This window comes from Phascolarctos cinereus, unplaced genomic scaffold, assembly GCF_003287225.1.
Source record: "Phascolarctos cinereus isolate Bilbo 61053 unplaced genomic scaffold, phaCin_HiC Scaffold_7;HRSCAF=346, whole genome shotgun sequence".
Taxonomy (NCBI): Eukaryota; Metazoa; Chordata; class Mammalia; order Diprotodontia; family Phascolarctidae; genus Phascolarctos; species Phascolarctos cinereus.
Window position 1 is genome coordinate 83,122,036 of NW_027556180.1, and position 20,334 is coordinate 83,142,369.

At 37.9% G+C, this 20,334-nt stretch overlaps 1 protein-coding gene across 5 annotated transcripts in view; it reads right to left on the reverse strand.

Moving 5' to 3' along the window:
* Positions 1-17,879, reverse strand: part of PARD3B (par-3 family cell polarity regulator beta) — a 1,305,457-nt gene extending 1,287,578 nt beyond the window's left edge. For 3 of the 5 annotated variants that reach the window (XM_020972847.2, XM_020972849.2, XM_078147494.1), the window contains exon 1: positions 16,824-17,879. In XM_020972847.2, the coding sequence (XP_020828506.1) occupies positions 16,824-16,943 (120 nt within the window). In that variant the 5' untranslated portion in view covers positions 16,944-17,879. The remainder of the gene's footprint in view (positions 1-16,823) is intronic. The other 2 variants (XM_020972848.2, XM_020972850.2) reach the window with 1 other exon arrangement.
* Positions 17,880-20,334: the final 2,455 nt, after the last annotated feature.

The following is a 20,334-nucleotide window of genomic DNA, read 5'->3' on the forward strand; positions in this document are numbered from 1 at the left end:
CAGATGCATGGATGAATTTAGGATTTTTTTTCTATTTAAAACTTATTCCTATCCCAACACAAATAGATTAACAATACAATAGATCGACTTTTAACTCAAAATATAACTTGTGAAAAGAGAAGTATTAGTCTTCTTACCAGACATGTGGGGGAGAGGAGGTGTTCTCTAAATCATGAGCCTCCCTAAAACTTTGTTGTTTACAATAAAGATGAGAAATGGGTCTCCTTAACTTTTGGATCTCATCTTAAAATAAGCTCTTCCCAGAGGATAGGGGAAAAAAATCATCTATTTCCTTAGCTTCACTTAACACACCATAAATAAAATACTACCAGAGTCTACCTAAGATGAGCATTTTATAATAGAGAAAATGCTTAAAGTGTCTTTCATCCATGTTTCCCAAAATTGGAGCTGTCTTCTTAAACAAAACCACTGGGTCTGATACTTTATTCACTATTAATACAAATCCCCTTTGAGACTAAGAAGCCCCTACTTGATTCATAAAGCAGAGAACCAGCATTTGTGTTTAAAGCAAAATGTTATTTTCCAATTGGATGCTGTTAAATCAGTTCCCCTGTATGCCAATTAGTTTTATATATACACACAGAGCCTTCTTTATTTCTTGTCAATAACTATACTCTTGAGGGCCCCTTTCCCCTCCCCTCCACACACACACAGAGCCATCTTGCAAATACATACTGTACAAGCAATACTGGGTAAGAGAGTATGGCTATCAGTGCAACCTATCACCACTTCTAGAAAACTAGTAGATTAGTAATATTATTTCAAATATGAAATGTCAGCATATTTAAAAAAATTTTTTTAAATGACTTAGTGAGATAATGCACAAACAGCTTTTTATTTGTGAAATAAGTGTTTCTGAAAAGTAGAATTTCATATCTTGAATTTTATTTGCTCTGCCACCTCTCCTCTTGGCCTTGGGATATTCCATATAAGAGGATAGCCCACTAAATGGCCAAATCATGTGCCCCTACACAGTGTCGCTCCCTCTATAATGTCAATTTCTTGAGTAGAGGGGCTATTTCATTTTTGTCTTTGTTTCACCGGCAACTAGCTGAGTTGCCAATACATAACAGGCCCTTAATTGATGATTTTTGATTGTTGTATACATTACTTCAAAGTTTTCATGTACTTTTCTCACACTATAAGAAGGAATCCTATAAAATGAACAGAATAAGTATTATCCTATTATACAGATTGGGTAACAGGGATAAATGACTTTCCCACAAGTAAGAAGCATAACTGAAATTCAAATTCCAAATCCAGAGAATACTATTTTGGATTGTCTCTTTTAAAAGGCTAAGAGGCTGAGACAAAATCTCAAGCCACCAACTCTTGAATCTGATTATATCTGAGTTACAGGGTAGATATGAGGACACTGGTCATCTGTTGCTTGTCTTAAACTCAGGCAAAAGAGAGCAACAACATATTTGAACCTGGAAAGTATATCTGTAAGAATGAGTCCTTATTAAAGTATAACAAAGTATAACAAAGCAGGTAAATATCTTAAAATGGGAGTTACCATTATAATTGATATTTATTTACAAGAGATCTATGCGACTGTATGAGGGAATATAAAAATAAACTTGGCCCTCCATAGCGCAATACTTCTAGGGAACCAGGAAAATCTAATTGTGACCAAAAGAAGGAGTAATTGTCCAAGATCACAAACTGAGAGTAATTAAGTGAATATAAAGTGAATTCAAATTAAAAATAAACCTCTCCTTCAAGTCACTGAAATTTGAATAAAGTTAAGCACAGTGAATCTAAAAAGCTACTCGGTTAGGAAGAGAAGACAATGGGGCACATTAGCAATGCCCTAAATCTCTGCTGGGAATGGATGGGAGGACCCAAGAAAACCACCCCATTCAAAATTTAGTTTCAGTCAGACTCCAAAGGGGAGGTTAACAACAAATCCTCACAGTTTCCTTAACAGTTTCATTAACAATTACCAAACTGGAGATAATCTCGTGAACTCTTTTCTTAGTATCAATGGTTTAGGCCAGATAAAACTTAAATTTTCCCTGCTACAAAAAAAAAAATCTTCATTTCAAGTGAACAAAATTCATTTTTTGGATCACTTGTGATAACCTAGATTTTCACAGGAGTCTAAAGTTTAGTTGTTTAAATGCCTTTTTAAGGTTCTTTTAAGCATATTAAGGATTTAACACCACTATCAAATCAGTGTTTTAACCTCAAATAAAGTCATATGGTTTAATCTATACTGTAATAAACAAATGACCAATATGATTTCATGATTTCATTTCCTATCCATAAGTATAGCAATGAGGCAGCTGGGCGGCTCAGTGGATACAGGACTGAGCCTGGAATCAGGTAGACCCGAGTTCTAATTTGACTTCAGACTCTCACAAGCCCTGTGACCATGGGCAAATCACTTAATCTCTATTTACCTTATTCCACTAGAGAAGGAAATGACAAACCACTCCAGTATAGCTGTCAAGAAAACTCGTATACAGTTTACAAAGAGGTGGACACAACTGAACAGCAAGTATAGCAATACATATGGATTTAAAAAAAAGGACCTATAATGGGATTATTAATGTAGAGAACTTTCTCACAGATGAAACTTCACCCAAGGCAAATCAGGGCTTGCTCTGCAACTTAAAGCCTCGGAGAGTTGTCCAGAGCACCAAGAAGTTAAGTGATTTGCCCAAGATCACACATCCTGTAAATGGCAGAGATGAGCCTTAAGCCCTGGGCTTCCCAATTCTCAGACTAGTTCTCCCTAGGAACAGATGCAAATTATAAATGCAACTATGCAGATTACTGAACATCTAAGGATATTAGCATCCAATTCAAAATGAAGAGTTCCTGTGAAAATGCTAAACGAGGCAAGCAATCGCAACTGTGACAACCAAAATATCCCACCAAAAGACTATCTTCTGTTATTGGAAAAAATGGGGACATCCCCATCAGAGAGTGAATGGATTATAAACTTAGAGGAACAGCTATTAATTAATGGATAAAAAAATAACTGGAAAGAATTCAAGGCAATTTTGAAAACTTTTTTTTAACTGCAAAGATGAATACTTGCATTATGAGGAAAAGGGATCTAGCCATTAGCTAAAGAATTATGTGTTTTGCAAAGCCTTCTTACAAATTTTTTTTTCACACCAAACAAAAAGAGAAAATGTTAAAATAAAACTTCAGGGCATACAGATGGAAGGGTGGGGTTAGGGGTTCCCCATGAATGATAACCAGCCACTACAATAAAGTCACCTACTTGGCATCTGGCATTCTGAAATACTTTGAACTATTATTGCTTAATTCAGCCCATGGGGAAAAAAAAGGAACATTCTGATTGGCTAACCATATCTATAATAGGTTAGTCTTTTCCACATTGAAGTTAAAATATACACAGGGGAAAGGAGACCAAAGACAAGAAGCGAAAAGAGGACTAGGGAGGCATGCAGTGGGCGGCAGAAACTGGGGAAATTGGAAGCAGTGGGTGGTGGCAGCAACAGCCAGCAGAGATTAGAAGCAGCCAAAGGGGTGTGTGGCAATTGATACTCTGACTGGAAAATAAGAAAATCAACTAAGGCAGAAGATATAGCAGAAAAATTTCGCACCCAGACAACTATGAGGCAAAGAGCCCAAAAAGCATATGGGGTCCCACAACAAAGGCAACCCAAGAAATGGATGTCAACAGTTGGGACAGGATTTCACTCAGGCTCAATAAAATGCATATTTATTACACGCAATTGCACTGTTTTACAGCCCTGAATTTTCCAGATGTAATCTTCAAGTACAAAACATATTATATATATATATATATATATATATGTGTGTGTGTGTGTGTGTGTGCGTGTGTGTGTGTGTGTTGTATGACTTCCATCCCAGAAATAGTTTTTTATGTATTTATATATTATATAATATTATATATAAATATATATAAAACTATTTTTAGGATGGAAGTCTTTCCAAAACTTAGTACACAGTTCCCTGCTTTCTTAAATGGGATATACATACTGGGTCAAACTTTCACTTTGCAGTGTAGTCCCATAATCATCATTATGTATATTATCTCCACCTTAGGGCACCATATTGGGCAGCTAGATGGCACATGATAGAGTGCATATTAACTCCACCTTGGGGCATACTGGGCAGCTAAGTATGGCAGTGCAGAGCACCAGGCCAGGAGTCAGGAAGACTCAAATTCAAATCTGGCCTCAGACACTAGCTGCATGACCCCTAGGCAAGTGACTTAACCCTGTTTGCCTCAGTTTCCTCATCTGTAAAATGAGCTGGAGAAGGAAGCGGCAAACCACTCCAGTATCTTAGACAAGAAAACCCCAACTGAGGCCTCTAAGAGTCAGACACAGTTGACAGAACAATAACAAAGTGTACCATATTAGAGTGAGGCAGGCCCTTTGGGGATGATAGCTCATGATTGAACTTTTTACCTAACCTCTCTCATAGACTCAAATAATTTTAACGTATGAATGTGCTCCAAGGAGCCTCTTCAAGTCTTCACTTTGTTCTAACTAGTCATTAAATCAATTTATTTAAACAAACATTTATTTAATTACCTAAGGTGCATGGCATTCTGTGAGCCACAGGGAATACAAAGGGGAAAAAAAAATAGTCCCTGCCCTGAGGGAGCTTATATTCTACTGCTGGAAATACACATATAAACAGAGAAGCAATCACAAAATGGTTCACAGTATTTCTAACTGGTCAGAACAAGAAAAGTTTCTCTCATGTCAGCAGCATCACCAGAGATATATTTAAAAGTCCCATGGGATTCTACCTACAAGGAAGAAAGGAGGAGGTGATTGATTAATTCCAGAGTTGGAAAACAGACTGGGAAAAGGCTTGCAAGTAGGAGATGGAACTGCTGTGCACAGGGAACACCTAGCAGGCCAATGTGAAGGGAATGGAGGTGAATAATATGAAACAAGAATCATACAAATCCACACTAATTCAGAATCTATGTTAATCTGACAGTCTAATATTCATTAAATGCCTATTGTAAGCATAACACTATACAAAGGACTGTGGAGACATAAAAGAAGCTTACAATCTTGGGACAGCTAGGTGGCCTGGTAGATAGAGCTCCAACCTTGGAATCAGGAGGACATGAGTTCCACGCCCCTCTCAGATACACAACACGTGACACTTACTAGCTGTGTGACCCTGGGCAAATCACTTAACCCAGATTGCTTAGCAAAAAGCAAAAAAAAAAAAAGAACAAGAAGAACAAGAAGAAGCAGCAGCTTACAATCTAATTAGGGAGAAAATATGTGAATAACTATGAAGAAAAAGTGTTGAGCAAATGAACTATAAAGATATTTTTGCATCATACTGATAACTACAAATCAGTCAGCTTTTCATCATAGCAGTATTGAAAAAGATTTCTCCTAAAAATAAGAGTTAGTTCCAGGGACTCTATACATATATAGAGTATATATGTGTGTGCATATATTTATCCATTCATATATACATGTAAATTTATGCATATGCATATGTAGAATTAAGTAGGCTTTATCATAAATATATTTATATTTTATAATGCATATATACATTCATTTCTATATCTAGAAATTTATATTTGCATACACATACATAATACACAGGCATAGATATATACACAGACATACAAACATACATGTACATATGCCTATATGTCTAGATGTGTGTGTGTGTGTGTGTGTGTGTGTGTGTGTGTGTGTGTGTGTGCTCCAATGTAACAACTCATGGAATGAGAGCAATAATTCTTTTTAGACCTTGAAAATATATTAAAGTGGCAATCTAGCCCAACTTACTCACTTTACAGAAAGATTTACAGAAAGATTAAATGACCTAACCCAAGATAACATAGCTTATTGGAAGCAGAGACAGGACTAGAACCCAGGATCTCTAATTGCTAATCAAGTACTCTTTCCACTATATATACCACACTGATATTCTATAATTCAAAGTACTTTCCACTCGCTATAACTCCACTAACAGTTTGAGTCAGTGAATTTCATTTTAAGTGTTATAGCAGAAATAGAGATTTTTTAAAAAAAACTGTATAGGTATTAGAGAAACTATCAATAGCCTTGGGCTAGCTGCACTGTCACAGGACTAGAGGTAGAAGGACCCTCCCAGGCTCTCATACAAATGAGGAAACTAAGGCCCAGAGCAGTTAAGTAATTTGGTCATGGTCATGCATAGTAATGTAGTAAGCCAAAGCATCAAAGGAAGGATTGGAACCCAGGGTCTTTTGACCTTAGAGTTAATGTTCTTTCTACTGCACTTCTCATTACATGATCCTAATTGATCTCCCTAATTCTAGACTCATTTCTAACTCATTTTACATATACTTAACAGATTAGAATTATAGGAAAGAACTTTAGCAAAGATTCAATTAGTTCAACTCTTAGAATATAAGTGATACAACCAAGACTGAAATCTAGGTCCTGAAACACCACACAAGGATTATTCTTCCTAAAATATGATTTTAATTATGTCATTTTTACTGGTACTCTATTGCCTAGAGGACAAAATTCAAATTCCTCTAACATGCAAGACCCTCCTACAGTCCAATTTCCACCTAATTAATTTTCTACTATTCCTCTATATGAATCCTTTGCTCTAATCAAACTGGTAGATTGACCATGAAATAAAAATTTAAGTTGCCTTGTTAGATCAGACCCCAAAATCCATACTTCCCAGTAATCTATTTCAACAGAGGACTCAAGAGATATTTCACTGGAGAACATGGCAGTCTACCTTGATTTTAACCATAAAGATTAGATATAGCCCAGATTTTGAGTCATTTATGCTGCTATATAAATAAGCTTTTTTGAATCAATTTATATTTTCTGCCTTTACAGATTGTTGAAGGTAGTGAATTCGAGAAGCAGGTTTAGCATATTTAACTTATCTTACTCTGTTTTTAAAGAGTGCTTCCTAATTCTAATATCTCAGAAGCTGGTGGACAAATGATGTTCACCTTCCCAATTTTATCCATAATTTTTGGATTTCACTCACATCACTTCTCAATCTTCACCTTCTTAGAATAAAAAGTCCCAACTTTGAAGAAGAGGATATGCTGTAGATACAAATACATTCTGAAGCAAAGAGGAAAGTTGATGGAACTTATGCCAAACAATCTCTATTTCTCATCTGCTGAGAGTTAGGGAATTAAGGGATTGAACAAATTGGGAAAGACTTGGAACAGTCACTGTGGGAAGTACAAAATGAAATCAACAAGCTTCTCCCACACATCTTTCTGCAAAAGCCTAAAAGTCATGTTAAGCCAGAAAAAACGTTAAATACTGACAACACACAGCAGTTGAAATAAAAAGGTCATTTTTTTTTCAAATGAGATGTCATCCATGAATAACCTAGAACAAAAAAAAGAATGAAGTTTAAAATGTAAACCAAACTGAATTTACACAATATGAAATCAAACTTGGACTGGAAATAGCTTTGAATCAGTCATCAGTATTTCGTTGCATTTTGTCAAGATCTATGCAGGGCTGTTTCAGATCAAATATCTTTGTCAAGCTATATTCTTCAGAATCTGTAGGTGTCTATAAATACAAAAGCTAGGATTTGTTTATCCTATCCTGTCTCTTTCCCACAAAAAGGAAGTAACCCAGAACCTACTATTAAAAGTTCTCAATACAATTCATGTTATGACAAAGGGGAAAAAATTATCTTCACAGAATGACTAATAAGTCAGGCTTTCAATTTTTCCAAGGACTTATGAAATTACAAGAATTTCTGGGCCAACCTATTTCTGGCCCAAGCTCTGACCTTTAGTAAGCCTCAATATCCAATTCTCATCTCTCCAGATCAAGACAATTGATATTCCATACTCAAAACTGCCAACTTCATATCCAGTCTATGTTGTACCCCTAGTCCTATGAGCATAAAGTCAGGTATTTAAAAAAACAGCAGAATTTAATGGAACTACCAATTTTATTTTTAAAAATGTGTTCTTAGTAAAGGAATAATCTCTCCCATTTATACTAAGCACTTCTCAGTTTAAAAAACACTTTACTCATCACAGCCCTATGAAGTAGGTAATGTAAATATAACTATGCATATTTTACAGATGAGGAAATTAAGGATAAGTGAATTAAAATGATTTACCCAAATCCATTGTTTTATACAGCATTAATAAGGAGAGTTAAAGGAAAAAGTTGCTAGAATAATGCAATAAAGATCATTTATCTCATGTATCTTCAAGAGATCCTCCCTATACAAAAACTATTACAAAGTTCTGCTTTTGAAAATCCAAACTGTTTAATACTAAATCTCAAATAGACAACTTAGACAAGCTCCCAAATCTTAAAGATGTTATTAAAGAGTCAATGTATTCTAAGTATAAAGTACTGTAAAGTCTACTGACTGTGAAGCATCAATATTAAAAAAGAATTAAACAGATGATGTTAGTCTAATAATTAATCACATTAGAGAGAGAAAATACATAATAAAAAGGTACATCCTGCTTTCAGAAAACTCAAGAATAATCACGCTTATAAAATATAAATTAGGTGTGATTATGTGTTACCTACTTTACAGAAAAGATTCAGAAGTTTCCTTCCCAATTCCCTAAAATCAGTCTATATTGACCTTTTAAAGATGGTCTTAAGATCTTGCTAAAGTTCTTTAAGATATTTATTGCAAAAAAAAATCTTGGGGAAAAAAGACCTTTAAGAAATTCTCTAAGACAGTTATTGCAAAAACCGAGGGTACATCTCTAATTTAAATTTTGAACATTCCTAACAACCAACTCTGAAAATGGTCATTTCTATTACACTGGAAAACACTCAAATCAGTTTCTTCAAAGTTCTTTCTCCATAATACAAAATATTAGATCTTCTTGGCTTCCCTGACTTCTTCAAATCTTAGCTAAGTCCCATTTTCTACAAGAAGGCTTTTCCAAGCATTCAGCATGAGCTTAATAAATGCTTGACTTGACTCAGAAAGAATTTTAAAGATCATCTAGTCCACAGCTTATCCTGTGATCCATGTCTTATTTTCTTAACTATTTTGATAACTATATTTAAATATAATTGATTTCTTTTCCAATCCTGTGTATTTTATTTTATTTTATTTAAAAACATTATTCTCACAAGGAATCTTAAGACTTCATTACACTGCCATTGCAAGAATTCCTATCTAATCTAATGCTCTAACTTAAAGGTTGAGGAAACTGAGTCCCAGAATATCCAACATCACACAGTTTTCCAACTTCCAGCCTAGAATTCTTCCCACCTTACTAACCTGCCTCTCCATAGGGTGTCTTCATTTTCTTAAAGTAGCCTACATACCTATATTTTTTTGTCCACAAGTGTTTACCTCACAGAATAAGCTATAAAGGTCAAAGAAAATGAGCAAGCCTCTTTTTTGTTAATATGCTATTTAAAACTTTAAATCATGTGAGTCCTAATCCAAATTAGCTTCATTCTTAAAAAACAAAAGGCATAAACCCTTAACATAGCAAAATATGGAAATAAGGGGGGGGATTGAAATATTTTATCATGTTTTGTTAGTCTGATCATAATAGATGACCATTTTTTTTGAGAGGTGATGTGACATGGCCATGGTAACATAGCTGGTAAAGACTAGGGCTGAGATTACAACTTAAAACTTTGGACTTGAAGTCCAAGCACCAAGGCCAAGTCCAATTTCACGACAGACACCATGTAAAGTCAAAACATCTGTCATACAGAGTATGAAAATAGACATACACTCTTGCACTGTTATCTTCTCTCCATTCCATGTGACTTGAGGCAAAATCAATGTATGACTTTACTGTAAAATGAGAAAAAATGAACCAACTCTTGATTCCTCAAGCTAATGGAAAAGGGCACTAGTGAAAAAGTCCATAAAGAACTTATTCAACAGTAACTTATATGTGGCTTAAAATTACTTTTTGAACTTCCATTTTTAATATGGTCTTGTCAGAATTCTAAGAAATTTACAATAATTCAAACCACACTATAAGGGTCTGTCAAATTTCATATCCTTAACTATGCTCTCTTCCATGCCAGGATGAATCCCAGAACTTCCTTGACTAAGGCAAAGAACCTATATGGCAGACCCAGGCTATCTTAACAAACACCCTGGCTCAGCTTCAGGTTAAGACTGAAGTCCTAGAAGGTTCACTCTTCCTGTGAGTTCCCAGAGGCTAGTGTAAACAAAGATCCCTTTATGTCAACAAAGTCTTTAATAAAGCAGAGCAAATGACAATGTCAACAAGAATGTGAAAGTTACAACTACATTAGATAATGAAAAACTCTCCCCCGGCTAAATTCCTTTAAAAATAGTTATGGGAGTCACAATCACAGATCCCACCATGAATCAATGACTGCTTAATCAAACATGGGGGTAAATTGCCAATGATGCCAAGATTGGAGATTCTTTTTTCCAATGGGGTCAGCTTAATTTTTCTTTAATATTGAAGATTCTTGTCTTCCCAACCATAGCTCGTCAAGAGTTTCCTGAATACCCTCCCCTGGTCAGAAGAAGGGCCAGGCTACAGTTTGTGATGGATCAGCAAAAATCACTACTAGTAAACCAAACCAACTCACATGCCCCATTAAGTGATCTTGAGTCATTAATGTTATCTTCAGTTGATAACATCTTCAGATCTTCTAAGAAATGCAAAAAGGCTTAAGTTTATCCAATCATAAATCAGATCAACCTAACAAATATCTGAGTGCCTACTATGTGTAGGACATTGTAAGTGATACGCAGGAATATGATACAGTTTGAGAGAAAACGGTACAAACACATGAAAAGTTAAAACGAAGAATCAATTACACTTCCAAGCACTTCTCAGACAATATTATTCTTAAATAATTAGGAGTCTCATTTGTTACATCAACAACTTTTCTAAGATACTGATCCTTCTAGGAATCCAGAGTTCTAGTTTTAATCCTGTTCTCACTTAGAAAGTTATTATCAACTAGTACAGCAGATTGATTATAAATTTAACTTTATACATTACTCTCCCATTCACTTAAAACATCATACTTTCCTCAATAGATTTCTCTTTTCTTTTGTGTGAGCTTTCACTTTTACTATGCCTCTCTACTTAACCTAGCCATATCTGGTTCAGTTTACTTGAAAAGAAAAATTTCTATACTGCATGGTACACATTCCTTCCACTCCTACAACTACTTTACCTCTTTTGAGTTGCTTCACCAAGTAGCAGGTGGCACAGCGGACAGACCTCTAGGCCTGGAGTCAGGAAGACCTTAATTCAAATCAGATCTCTGACACTAGTTGTGTGACTCCAGGCAAGTCACTTAACCTCTGCCTCAGTTCCTCAACTATAAAATGAAAATAGTAGTAGCACCTATCTTGCAGGATTATTGTGAGGATCAAATGAGATATCTGTAACAAGTGTTTAGCAAAGTACCTGCCACACAGATATTATGTAAATGTTTATTCCCTTCCTGCTCTTCTACCTACAAAATGGAACATGCATTTAATAACATCTACTCTAACCAAGGCTGTAATATCCTTAATCTTTAAAACTGACTTATTCATTTAAAATCCAGGCAGCTAAGTGGCACAGTGGGATAGAGTACCAGGCCTGGAATCAAGAAGACCTGAGTTCAAACCTGACCTCTGACACTTACTAGCTGTATGCCTTCAGCAAGTCACTAAATCCTGTTTGCCTCAGTTTCCTTGTCTGTAAAAAGAGCTAGAGAAGGAAATTGCAAACCACTCCAGTTTCTTTGCCAAGAAAACTCCAAATGGGGTCACAAAGAGTTGGACACAACTTGACAGCAACAGCAGCAAAATCTCCATTTAAAATCAATTAAAAATACTAGACACCTACTGCATGCAAGGTACTGTGCTAACTACTTCAATTGGTTTCATAAACCAAGCACATGGTACCATCTGAGCAAGGGAACAAACTCATGAATTAACAGGCTATGTAAGTCATGCATTTCTCTTCCCAGGCTTTCCTGTCTCTACTTTAGTGCCTTTGTGGTACCCTTGTCAAAATGAGAGCCCAAATTCAATTCACCAATCAACTTGGAAGCAAGGATTCATGTGCATAAATTTTACCCTCAAATTTCAGTACCCATAATTAAAGGTTCCTCTACCTTTGAAATCTTGGACAAGATCTCTCCATCAATCTATGTTCCCACCTACTTCTGGTCTTATCTCTTGCTGACTCAGACTATTCCCTACATTCCTCAAATACCAGCTTTCTTTGTTTCTCCTCAGCAGGTGGTTGATGCCTCTCTCACACTGCCTACAAAATCCTGAAGTTTCTTTATGCCTCATTTAGCTTCCAGACTATTTAGAAATCTCAGTTCCTATCCTAAATCTTTAAACTTGACTGTCTATTAAATTAAGCCCCTGAACTACAGAGATTTGCTATGCTTATTCTCCCCCATAAATGTCTTTTTACAGCACTCTTTATCCATGGCCTACAAGATCATGCATGTAATTTTATTCTTCTTTCATGTGGAAAGTTCAAATCAAATTACAAAGAAGCCTGAGGTATTACTCTATGGTCTATATAACCTACATAATAAAATAGGAGCTCAAACAATTGTGTTCATCCTTCATGTTGTTAGCAAATATAAAATTGCTACATTTTAAGGCAATGCAATTATTTGTCATCCTTCTACAGAAAAAATGACACCAATAATTGTTTTTGATCAATAATTTTAAAAATTTAGTATGGCATACAGGTGATTTACATTTTTATTTTATTTAAGAATTAGTTTTGAGTACATAGTTTTTTTCATAAGTAAACCAAAGTTCCTATCAATGAAATTCATATGGCATGCACAGGCTGAAAGAGTTCAGAATAAATACAGGGTATTACTTTTCAGTAGAAAGGATCAATATACAACTTTAGAAATCCTGTGAGGAAAAAAGACACACTTGAAAAATTTCACTGATTTAGAGTAAGTTAATAAAAACAGTATTTTCCAACTTGCTTTACTAATACCCTTTTTGTTTCTTACACATAACTAATGGAAGAAATATTATTCATATGTACTCTTGAATTTTTAATAATTGGAAATACCAATCGTGTGGAGCATTTATTCAAATTTTTTAATGGTTTAAGAACTTTAAAGAGAGGAGTGGGTTTCTGGTTTGGTGTTGTGGAAGGGGAAGGAGATGAATGGAAAACATGGCTGCTATTTTTTTTAAATTGGGATTTTACAAATGTGGGGAAAAAATCAGCATTTTGTAAGCAGCAGATGACCTTTAAATGTCACAAACTTACTGATATGTAAATATAAACACAGAAAAATGTAATGTCAGGTAACTATAATAAAGTGATCAATGCAATTATAATGTGTTCTGTGATATATAAATTACACTGAGTCCTGAATGTCAATGATGCAAGTACCTTTGAAAAGTAAATTGCAATTCACTAAATATCATCTAATAGAAAAAATGAACAATAACAAGTATTGGTGTTTTTTGTGAATCATACGTTCCACTGTTACAGCATATTCCTATGACCTGGACAGCTCCACACCCTAGCCTTATAAATGTACAAGACTTAAATCAATTTTTTTAATAACAGGAATGCAAAAATAAAACCCTCATGAAAATAATTCTCTGATAAAATTTGCTTGAAGCTCATTTCTATTCTTAATTGTAGCCAACTTTCAAAAGTTGGTGGAATGTGATCGTAGACATTATAATTGGTTTCCAAATCAAAAAAAAATCAATTCTAACCATGCAGTATAGTAGAAATTTCATCATTAACGTACAATTTGAACAGTGGTGAAAGCTGTGTAGAATGTACACTTAGAGAAACTGACATGTCAGGATGACAGGAGGCAACAGAATGTGATGAAAACAAGAGTGAAATATTCAAACAAACCCAATTTGGCTACTACCTAACTAGCTACAGGACCTTAAGCACCAAAGTGTATTTTAACCTCTCTGGGCCTCGGTTTCTTCAGCGGTCAAAAGAGGATAACAATACAGACACTGCCCAGCTCAGTTTTTAGGTGTATCAAAAAAGATAAATCAAAGAACTTTGAAAAGGGCAAAGGACTATACAAAGGTAAGATTTTATCCATTATAGTCAGTAAGGAGTTAAATTTCGGTAAATTATATTAAATGTTCATGTCATTCTCTACCCCTAAAATGCCTTTGTAACCCAATTCAAATACCATAACTCTATGAAGTCTTCTATGAACTTCCAATTCCTAACTGGGTTCTTAACCATTTTAGGGTCATAGGTCTGATGAAGCCTATGGACGTCTTCTCAGAATGATGATTTTAAACGCACAAAATAAGGTATATAAGATTACAAAGAAAACCAATTATACTGAAATGCAATTGTTGAAATACTTTTTAAAGAAGTTCCCATGCCCCAGGTGAACACCTACACACACAGTTATTTGTGTATGTTTCATGTCCCCAAATGTAATATAAGCCCCATGAGAGGAGACCATGTTCTAATTAATCCATCTGGTCTAATTGCTAGCGAAGTGCTTCACACTTTTGAGGGGGGAGTGTCCATACTGTGGGTGGTGAGCATTTAACAAATGTCTAATATTCATGACAGCCAGAGTATTCTCCAAAGTATGACTTTATTCCAAACAGCATGAAATGTATCCCTGAAGTTGAATACATTCATTAAAGTAGTACTTTGTTTCTATGTCATTCTGTATGAGAATTTACTTTTAGCAGAGAGTGACGTATCTTAGATATATGTCATACACCTCATGAAGTTCTTTCATTTCTATCCCAGATAGCCATGGAGACATTCAAAGAAATTAGAAACTGTGTCTTCCAGGGACTGAATTGTCCACGATTCTAGTTCTAGAATATCTGTAGAGGCAAACTCATACAAAAATGTACCCATCATAACTTTAGTCCCCTCTATTCTGCCCTTATCATCATCACCATCACTGAGGTCCTCATCAGGTCTCACCTACTCTTCCTATTTCTTCTTTTTCTAATCCATCTTTCACAAGGGTGCCAAAAACAATTTTCCTAAAATACAAGCATGACTGTTACTCCCCTCCTGAAGAAGCTTCAGTGGGTTCCCTATTTCCTACAGGATAAAATACATATTTATCAACCCAAAATGTAAGGGCCTCCACAAGTTGACTCCTGCCTACCTTTCCACCCTTATTTCCTGCTGCTTCCCTCCGCGCATCTTTATTCTAGCCAAAGTGGATGTTTAGCTATTTTCTGAACTAGACTTACCATCTCCACTGAATTTACAGAAACTTTCCTCCATCTCTAGTCTGAACATTTTCTTCATCTCCACCCTTTAAAATCCTTATCTTCCTTCAAAAAAGCTCAGTTCAGGTGCCCCCTCCTCCATGAAGCTTTCCCTGACCCCAGCTGAGATTGTTCTCATTTTCCTCAAATTTTCCTTGAGCACTTTTCATTTCTCCAATGCTCACTTCACCAGTATTATGTTAATCTAGATGCTGTCCATGTTGTATTTCCCTCCTTGAGAGTGGGAACCATTTCTTTTTTTTCTTTTTTTCCTAATTTTTGTAGCCCCAATGTTTAGCACAGTGCCTGGCAACACAGCATAACTGCTTAATAAATGTTGAACGGCACTGAACATCAGAGCTTGTATTTCATCTTGTTAGAAGATGTATGTAGTGGGAAGAGTCTTTGATTTGGAATGAGAAAACCTAGGTTCAAATCCCAGCTCAGCTGTATGACTTGTGGGCAAGTGAGTTAAATTCTTTGAGCTTCAGTTTACTCACCTGGTTTAAAAAAGATTGGGGGAGGGAGAGGGAGGAGTGGGAGTAAATGAACTCTAAGAACCCTTGGAACACTAACTCCTAGGATCACAAAATTCCTTTGGTCATTAATGAAATATTTAAATAATGAATTTAAAGGTACCCTAAGCAAAAAAAAAAAGTTATGGCATTTTAAGAGGTAATTATTGTTCAGTCCTGTTTGACTCTTCCTGACCCTGCGTACCACAGCACACCAATAACTTGTCCATGGAGTTTTCTTGGAAAAGATATGGAGCGGTTCTCCATTTCTTCTCTAGTGGATATGGCAAACAGAAGTTAAGTGACTTGCCACAGCTACCAATTGTCTAAGACAGGATTTGAACTCAGGTCTGTACTGACCGCTAGCCCCATTGAGCTACCTAGCTGCCTCAATTTTAAGAAGAGTTTTATTTTGTGGTAAGTTTTATTTTTCAACTTCCTTTCTGAATTCCATACACACTTAAACAATCCTTAACATGATATAGAAATAGAACACTAGTTCTAACTTGTCACTGATTTCTGGATCCGTTTTCTCAAAAAAAAAAAAAGTGAATGGGATAGTATAAGTAACTACTTCATCCTCCTACCAGAGTTTCTGCAAGTCACTGAAAACCAGCCTAATTAGAGGTTGAAACACTACTTGCAAAAACATCTATTACCTAGACCAAATAAACTCCTGATACCAATAATTTCCTACGGAAAGAAGAGAACAAGAGCCTAAAAAAGTATTATGGTCAACCCCAGATCTTTTGGTCTATATCCTCACAACACTCCTAAACCACAAAATCCGAAAGACTTCTCTAAAGAAGTAAAATGAAATGCAGAACAAAATCTGAGTGCACGAAGTATGGCCAATACCTCTGCTTCTGTGACCTATACCCCGAGAGCCCTGGGAGTTCCCAACACTTGGATCTGAGTTCCAGGGGGTTACCTGGACTCCACCCAGGGCATTAGACAGGTGTCAGGTGTGTTTGGGAGTTCCCCAGGTAGAGAGGTAGCGTGGGGAGGAAGGAGTGGCATCTTTGCCTCACTCCCTTCCCGGGTCCTGCTCCACACACCCCCTAAGTAGTACCCCCATCCAAAGGCCGACTTTACCTTCTCCTTGGCTTTGAGGTAGCGCTGAAGAGCCTGCTGGGTGAGGTCTCGGACACGAAGCTGCCCTTCCTTGCAGGGAACCACAATCCCCATCCTCCCGAAACAGACGGTCACTTTCATCCTCGCCAAGCGGTCACCAGTACAGGACACCCCGACAACCAAAACAACAGTGCAAGGCGGGGAGGGTCGGGCGTGGGCGGGAGGGGAGCGGGGTTGCCCGGACTCCTGCGGCCCTGGCTAAGGCTGAAGGTCAAGGGGATGGGGAACGGGAGGGGGGCGGCGCTGGGAACAGGTGTGTCCGCCCCGTCCCGGGAGGCACGCCCACATGGGGGCGCGCGGCTCCCCCACCTAACTCGCGTCCCGCTGGGGGCTCTGGCACGTGGGGCTGGGGAGAGGGCTGAGTGTGCCCGGAAAGGGCCGGCCGCGCGCGGGACAGCGACGCGGAGGTGCTGCTCCTGGGCTGGCGCTGCGCTGCGCTCCGATGCGCCCGGCTCTGCTCCGGCCGGCGCTCAGGTGAAGCGCAGGCCGAGCCGCTCGGGGACGCCGCGCCGCTGCCGCCGCCGGCTCCACCTCCTCATGTCTCGGCCACGGCTCCCCTCCCGACGTCCCGCGAAACCGAAACTCCCGGCCGGGCAGCCTGCGTGCCCGGCCCCAAGCAAGGCCCCCCTCCTCGCGGAGGCCGCGCTGATGCCCGAGTGGGTCGTGCCCCGGAGTTAGGAAGGGGCGAAAAAACTTTTGTGGCCCAGGTCCCGAAGTCGTCCCTCTTCCTCCTCCTCCTCTTTTTCCTCCTCCTCCTCCTTCTCCGCTGCGGCCGCCGCGTTCCGCGCACTCCCTGCTCCCCGCAGCCCCGGGGGCCAGGCCTTACCCCGGCTCTTAAAGGGGCCGCGGCGCTTCCCCCTGCTCCTTCGCGGGCCTCGCCACGCTGCACCAGGGCGCGGGCTCAGAGGTACGAGGCCGGTAACCTGAACCTGAGAACTATCTACACAGAGAGAGAGGCAGACACGCAGCAGCCCAGCAGATTGGTAACGGGAGCCTAGGCTTACACCCCCGGGAACTGAAACCGGATCTCATAAGCACACTTAAGGGAATGGTAACAAGAGTGCAAAGCTTCATCTCTCTCTCTCTCTCTCTTTCTCTCTCCCCCCCCTCTCTCACACACACACACACACACACACACACACACACGTGTACACCTTTGAAAGGAGGGCATGAACGTAAGATACAGAATTCAAGGGAAGGGGTAAAACAGGTGCTTCTGACCCTACTCATAATAAATGGCCCAAAGAGCATCAAAGGCCACAAGTTATACTGACATAAAGAATCACAGGATTTTTTTTTTTGAGCTAGCAAGGACCTTAGAGGTCGTCTAGTCAAGGGTTCTTACTCTTTTTTTGTTGACATGGACCCTACAGCAATCTAGTGAAGCCTATGGATCTCTTCTGGAATAATGTGCTTAAATCCAAAAAATAAAATACAGAGGATTACCAATAAAACCAAAAGTTAATGAGAAGAAAGAGTTGTTTTCTCACCGAAGTTCACAAACCTCCCCCCCAAATTTATCCGTGGTTATTTTACTCCTGCACTAGTCTAATTCCTTCGTTTTACGGGTAAGAAAACTGTAGCCTAGAGGGGAGATAATTTGAAAAGATAACAACAGAGGTTACCCTTGATTTTAGCCAAAAAGATTTATTCAAGTTCACATGACTAGTTGGGGTACATAGAAAGGGAAGAAGCCGTGAGTTTTTTTCAGTAGAAGGAACTACTCTCCCTTGAAATTACAGATTGGTATCTATATGAGTAAGCTGATTAGTCCTAGGGACTAATTAGTGCCAGAGTCAGAGAGGTTGAGTGACTTGCTTAAGGGTCATTCATTCAGCTAGTCCTTATCTAAAGAAGAATTTGAACACAGGTTTTCCTGATTCCAAGTCCAGTTCAATAGTAAAGCATAGTCTTCTGAACCCACTGTATTCCATTAACATCTAACTTGGGAAACTGATTTTTAAAAACTTTTTGAAGAATGATTCCCAAAGTGTATATTCTTTACCAGTGAAAACAGAATAACAACTTAGGAACAGAAAATATTTCTCTCCAAATGATTTGCTCCTACTTTCTGGTATACCCATAAACCATTTGCATTGCTCAAGAAGCCCAAGACAGATTTACAGGTGATTAGATAATAGCTCTAAAACCTTTTCAGTTTGACTTTCTAAATTTCACCATTTGAGAGAAGCCTTCGTCACCTAACTTGATTTTGCATCCTTCCTTGTTCACTATTTATTAAGGACCTGCTACGGGACTAGTACTGTGTATGGCCTATAGGGGATACAAAGACTTTCATGTCATAGCTTACAGAGTTGGAAGGCATCTGCTTCCAAGTGACTTAGCATCAAGTCTAACCTTTCTTGAAGGTGTCTATAATTGTGAAAGCAGACTAACCATCGTCCCCCACACACACTCTCACAGATATATGTTGCCTTTTACAAATATTAAGAAAATGTTTTTTAATTATGCTAGTCTGAAGCCTTTGGACTAAAGTGAAAGAGAACCCTTATTTTTAACTACCAGTTCTGAAGTACCGTCCAGCACTAAAATCTTTCTCAATCATTCTTATCAAAGGCTGAGCCATTTAATTACTCACCTCCAGGCCCCTCTCTCCTTATAAGCCTAGGAAGGACTCCTCCAAGAAGTGATCAGAGTAATAATCAGACTAAGAGAAGTATTACTTCTGTTAATGGAGATATTAGCTGGAAAGGAGAATCCTGAAAGCAAATGTTCATGGTTCTCAAAATGTGGTCTGAGGGACACTTTCAGGGGGTCCGTTAGATCCAAACTGTTTTCATAATTCTAGTAAGAAACTTCAGTTTCTTTCTTTTTCTTCTTCTATTCAACCTGTCCCTGGGAGGGAAGAGCTTTATTTGCAAAATAGATCTGAAATAGGAACATGGAAATTAACAAGAATCCTTGGAATCTTAAGGGATCTGGGCCCCAGGCACTAAATGTAGGGTCCAAATTAGGTAGAAAGATTAAATGCCCATAGATATAAACCACATAAACAAAAGATTTTTGTGGGGTAGTCTTCAGGAATTTTTGAGAGTATAAAAGGGTCCTGAAACCAAAAAAATTGAAAACTACTGCCTATCAGTGGGTGGTCAAAAAGGATGAATGATTTTAAGAAAATGATCCTCCAAGGGCATGTAGAAAGTTAAGTGGCTCACTGCACTCTGTCTGGTTTCAACCACATCAAATAAAATGGAAGAAGATGCCCCCATGCCAGATACCCCTGGCCTCCAGTCCATCCATGTCTCCCATTAGATTGTAAGCTCCTTGAGGGCAGGGACTATGTTTTTATTAATTGTATCCTCAGTACTTAGCACAATGCCTGACAGAGTAGGCCCTTCATAAATGTTTATTGGATTGAATTGACTATTGTTTTCCTTAATGAGGTAAAATGAAAATGTCAACTGAACTTTTACTTTGAGGTTTGTAACTACACTTGATCATATTGGAACAT